Consider the following 5,802-nt stretch of genomic DNA (forward strand, 5'->3'; position numbering starts at 1 on the left):
TTACAGTTTTTTCATCATAGAATATTTTATGTGTAACGTAAAACATCAACAACCCTGAGTGGATACGTATAATATTGAACATTTTACAGTTTTTTCATCATAGAATATTTTATGTGTAACGTAAAACATCAACAACCCTGAGTGGCTACGTATAATATTGAACATTTTACAGTTTTTTCATCATAGAATATTTTATGTGTAACGTAAAACATCAACAACCCTGAGTGGATACGTATAATATTGAACATTTTACAAGTTTTTTCATCATAGAATATTTTATGTGTAACGTAAAACATCGTATATATACATATTGTATTATACATTTCAGAAATCCGATCAAAGGTCGTTTGTTTCGACCTCGAAATGCTGAAGCACCTGTTGAATTATTGGCAAACACATCGCCAGAGGGCGCCGTACATTGTAACTGACGACCCCTTATACTGTAAAGACTTGTCTTCAGGGTTTTCGCCTTGCCAAGAAATCTACACCGTCAGCCGCGTGAACCCCCTTTATAAGGACTCTGGATGTGATGATGTGAATAGCTATCAGTCCGGAGATTCTAATTTAATCTCAAATTTGGATGACGTAAATGGATGGGAGTGCCTCACTTGTGGCTCCAATTCTCCTAGGTTATCCTACCAAATTACAAGGACTTTTGCCGAGATTCATAACGCCCCTTCTTTTCTCCATCGGAAAATCTCCCTACCTTTCACTCAGGAGATGGCTCCTGACGTGGATGGAGTCGATGTCTCCACAAAGTCGCCGTTGAATAAAAATGTCACAAACAATTCGTTTAGTAGCCAAATTAAGAACGCTTACAAGCGCTTATGTTCTAAAAGCGAAAGAAATGGAAGCTCTTCTGGGTCTCAAGGGCCCGTTTCGTCCGAAACTGAAGACAGTGGTGTACAGACAGCTACTTCTATCTCACAAAGTGAAGAGAATATGAAAATAGCAGCGACAGACACTGCTAGTGAATTGATACATTCACGTCATCGAGATACACGCGAAACGCCCGTAGCGGAATCCATCAACTTAACTGGACAAAAGCACACTCAATCTCTTTCCACGAAGAGTGAAAATGTTGAGAGTTTTCTCTATTCTTTCTTAGACAGAGTAAGAGAAGGACAGCAACAAGCGAAGTCAAGTGAGCCGCAAACCGTTAACAACAAAATCGCGACTCCAACACCACAATCTGAGACGAAAGAACCAGAAAATGCCATAAATACCAAAGGTGCTGATAAAAAATTACAGAAAAAAAGACAGGATCGGAATAAAAACCTAGAAACAGAAACTGTTCCTAAGTCAAAACATAAAAGCTCAGATGAAAGTCTGCAAGCTTTTTCTAAAACTACCGAGCAACTCACTAATCAAACAGTAAGTTCTGGGGCGGCATTAAAAAGTATCACTGACAAAGAAGTACAGACTGGACTAATAATGAGTAATTCTGAAGTCCAGCAACGTAGCTCATGTATACAATTAACAAAAAGTTCTTATCGTGAACCAAAAGCGTTGCATACAGACAATCCAGAGCTTATGGAAGATGCAAATGAATTTACAAAACATGGTATTAATAACGAAGATGAAACAATTGGCCAAACACAAGAGAGAAACAATAATGGCTTGACTTCAGAGAAAGCAACTTCAGTTCCTAAATCAACGTCAAACAATAGTAGTTCCAGTGACTGTTTATCAGGCTGTCCGTTTTGTGATCAAGTTACACAAAATGAACCGGCAGTTCAAACCTTGATTTCTGAAGTCAAGAAAAGAGACATCAGATTTTCGGACAGTGCCAATTCTGGAATTTCTTCTTCTGGATTTAGTTATGTCGATGGCCGAACAATAAACCAAGGTCTGTTTCAAGAATCGAGGGAAGAAGAGAACTCTAGGCAAATTCGCCCCAAAACTACTTCAGACCTATGTAAAAGATGTGAAGCTCAAAAGAAGGAGCAAGAAACCAAAAAATACGAGGAGTACTATAAGTATCTTCAAAAATCTGGAGTTCGGCAACGACCAGAAGGTTCGGAACAATGTCAAAATTGTCAGAAACGGTTTTCTGAATACTTCTGTATAATGTGTAGAAATAAATCTATGGCATCAAACGCTCGCAGACAACGAAATTTTAGAGTTCCACCAGATGGATCCAGGTTGACCAGTTCGATGGATCACATGAAGAAACATTCAAGACATTCCCCTGAAGGGTCATCAGTTGAATCTTTTCTACACGTGGAAAAAGTGGGTGATCATACTGACCAAGACAGGACCTTGTATGAAAACCATCACAATAATCGCTGGAATAATAAAGTAGGACAAGAACCAGGCGTACATAAAGACAGGATTGATGGTAGTTCTCGAGGTTCGATCAGAGGTAGGAGTCATTGGAACGATTCACTTCTTCAGTGCACGTGTCAACAACACAGTGACCGTTATTTCCATCAACGCCGTGTAACGTTTGCTGAGGATTTGCAGAAAACAGAAGGCCAGCATAATGATGATCCAGAACAAGATAAAAATAGTGCTTCTGGCTCAAGAATAGACACCGAGCCTGTTCTCCTAAATCCTTCTAGACTTCAACCGGATTCTGTGTCTGCTGACGAAAATGGAAGTATGTTGACCTCTTTAGAATTCATGGGTTACGGAAGATTCCAACCCGATCTCCAGATCCATCAAGCACAGGTAAACTCGTTTAGCATTGCGATTAAGGAAATTAAGTTATAGTATGCATTCTTCTGTATTCAAATTTAAAAAAAGAAACTATATTGAAACACAAATTAACGGAACTGGAAACGTCAGTAAAGAACTTTTAACTCTCTATTTTATCTGAGTATTTATAGCCCTTGTACGGTATTTTAATTTAAAAACAAACAAAGACTGATACAAGTATCATAAATTGTTAAGTAAAATTATACTATGTCATTTAATTGTTTGTTTTTTGAATTTCGCGCAAAGCTACTGGAGGGCTATTTGCGCTAGCCGTTCCTAATTTAGCAGTGTAAGACAGAGGGAAGGCAGCTAGTTAAGACAACCACGACAGATTGCGACCCTAACCACCAGGCAATTTTATTAATTGTATACAATTTAGTAGGGTTAAGAAATGAGCCTTTTTCTCGTCATTGTGATATCCTATTGATGAACGTTTTCAATATTGAAGCTTTTGTCGTAATTATCTATTTCATGTTAATTTGAAATTATTTAAACTCAATTCTCTAAAAGCGAAATTGTACGTCTGTCCGCTAACTCCTCCACACTATTTGCCCAATCACCACCAAACTTGGCATCGTGACTCCTACGGTCCCCAGAAGTAACATAAAGGGGCAAAATTTCCACCAGGTTTCCCACAAAAATTAATTTTTCGCTTTTAATTCAGTTTCTGTCACACCCCTTTTGGTAATACTCAACAAAACTATCACGATGTTGTTCTTAGGCCAACAATGTTGTTTATGTTGAACGCGTAATGTACATGTTAATTTGTGGTTTATTTTCTCCTTTTTTAAAAACTTCGGTAATATAAGATCAAACGGTTGAATTCAGAAACTTCTTCTTAAGTCAGTGATGGAAAGTTTCCAATCAGTCAATCAACTTCATTACTATTCCAGACAAATGTGATAACTTATTTGAGGGTGCAGAAGAACTAAAGGAAAAAAAATGTTCCATAATATTTGTCAACATTATTAGTGGTTGTGTAAAAAAAAAAAAAAAAAAATTCTTGCACCTCGAAATGATACTGTTCATGACATGAATGATTAATTACTGTAAAAGGTTCCTGGACTGAAATTCATCTCCTGTTTAATTGTCAGTGTTCCAGTTGATGCTTTAAATTACCGAACTGAATTCCAGGTATGGCAGGTCACATTCTGAAATTAAAGGTTGGTTCACCGATAATGTTACTGAAAACTCTTAATCCTCCAAAATTATGTCCTGGTACAAGTTTAGTTGTTAAGACGTTACTGCCACGTGTTATTGAATCAACAATTACAACTGGTCATGCCACGGGTAAAGATGTCTTAATTACAATAATTACACTTTGAATTTAGAAGGCTCCAATTCCCAGTTACAATGTCAATTAATAAGGCACAAGGCCAAAGTTTAAAAGTAGCTGGATTGTTCCTAAAGCAGCCCTGCTTTTCACATGGTCAGTTCTATGTAGGATATTCTGGATCTCATCAGAACCTGTTTATATTTTCAGAAGAAGGAACAACAGACAACGTGATATATCAAGAAGCTTTAATTTAGATTGTGTAATTTTTGGTTTGAAAGTCGAACGTTTAGATAAAAATTAAAATGCTATGAAAATTGAATTTTTTATATACATGTTCTTCAAAGTAATATCATTGTGTTTTTAAGTGCCTCTTTCTAGTAATTTGGACCCCTGTGCAAGAAATGGCTAGCTTAGAATGATAATAAAGTCACTCATTTCTTTTTAAAGTTTAAAGACTCAGAGAAACGTCCGCCGGTGAGACAACGGTATGTTACGGAATTACAACGCTAAAATCCGAGGTTCGATTTCCACGGTGGACCAGTAAATAGCCTAATTTGGCTTTGCTCTAGAAACAAACAGAAATTTTCGAAATTAATTTGTAAGATATGATTTTTAGTTCAATTACTAAATTCAGAGTACATAAAAGTTATTTTATATACAAGTTTTGATAAGAGAGCTAAAAAATGGAATTTATAATATAACAACAGAGCAAAGACTGTTTTATTAACTGGCTTTTCTTCTTTTCCAGCCGGAAGACTTTCTGAGAAACTACCCATGTGATGTGGACACCTGGCAGACTTTTCTACGGAACCAATATTTACGAAAACGACGGAAGAGGGCGTTGTTTATGGGTGTTATGGCTATCAGTATCATCTTAGTAGTAGGGATCGCTGTGGCTGTTATACTAGCTTCGTTGAGACGCAAACATACACATATTGTATAAAGAGTTTATATATGCATGCATGTATGTATGTATATATATATATATATATATATACACACAACTTTAAGACAGAATTATTACTATTTAAAGTTACTTGAAATGCATTTTTTCCTGTTTTATCTAATTCTAAATTATTGTTTAATTGATTAAAGAAACTAACCCTAATTACAATACAATAACTTATTCCTAATCCTAAGTGTTCCTGACCAACTTCTTTTTTTGGCGAATTAATTTTTTGTGATTTAAACTCGTTGTTAGAGTTGGAAAACTTAGCGCAAGTGAAAAATCAAGAACGATTTAGAATTACATTATATACTATATTAATTAATACGTATTTAAAGTGTTTAAGTTACACAGAGTCAAGTATTAGGGAACTAGGCCGCTTAGGAAGATAAATTTAAAAATAGTTCAACATATGGTCACTTGGCAGCTACGAAGGAGCTAAAAATGGTTTCAGACGTTGGAACCTATTGATCAATGGCCAAATTAATACCTTCAGTCATCAACTTTATAAAGTACATGACATTATTTGAACCTGGATATTGGGGGTAAGGAGAGGGCATAGGCTTGCGTGAGCTTTTGACTAATAGGCTTAATAACTAATATCGAAAAACTGTTTTTGTTTCTAACTAATAGGCTTAATAACTAACTAATATAGAAAAACTCTGTTCTTGTTTCTAACTAATAGGCTTAATAACTAACTAATATAGAAAAACTTTGTTCTTGTTTCTAACTAATAGGCTTAATAATTAACTAATATAGAAAAACTCTGTTCTTGTTTCTAACTAATAGGCTTAATAATTAACTAATATAGAAAAACTGGTCTTGTTTCCAACTAATAGGCGTTAGTATTACTGTACGGTTGTTCGTCATCAACGTTCAC

At 35.7% G+C, this 5,802-nt stretch overlaps 1 protein-coding gene across 2 annotated transcripts in view; it reads left to right on the plus strand.

Annotated features, from left to right (window-relative positions):
• Positions 1 to 5,802, plus strand: part of LOC106472855 — a 24,446-nt gene that overhangs the window by 17,579 nt on the left and 1,065 nt on the right. For both annotated transcript variants that reach the window (XM_013933522.2, XM_022401404.1), the window contains exons 2-3: positions 329 to 2,673; positions 4,725 to 5,780. In XM_013933522.2, coding sequence (XP_013788976.2) covers positions 364 to 2,673; positions 4,725 to 4,919 — 2,505 coding nt within the window. In that variant the 5' untranslated portion in view covers positions 329 to 363 and the 3' untranslated portion in view covers positions 4,920 to 5,780. The remainder of the gene's footprint in view (positions 1 to 328; positions 2,674 to 4,724; positions 5,781 to 5,802) is intronic.

This window comes from Limulus polyphemus, unplaced genomic scaffold, assembly GCF_000517525.1.
Source record: "Limulus polyphemus unplaced genomic scaffold, Limulus_polyphemus-2.1.2 Scaffold5668, whole genome shotgun sequence".
Lineage (NCBI taxonomy): Eukaryota > Metazoa > Arthropoda > Merostomata > Xiphosura > Limulidae > Limulus > Limulus polyphemus.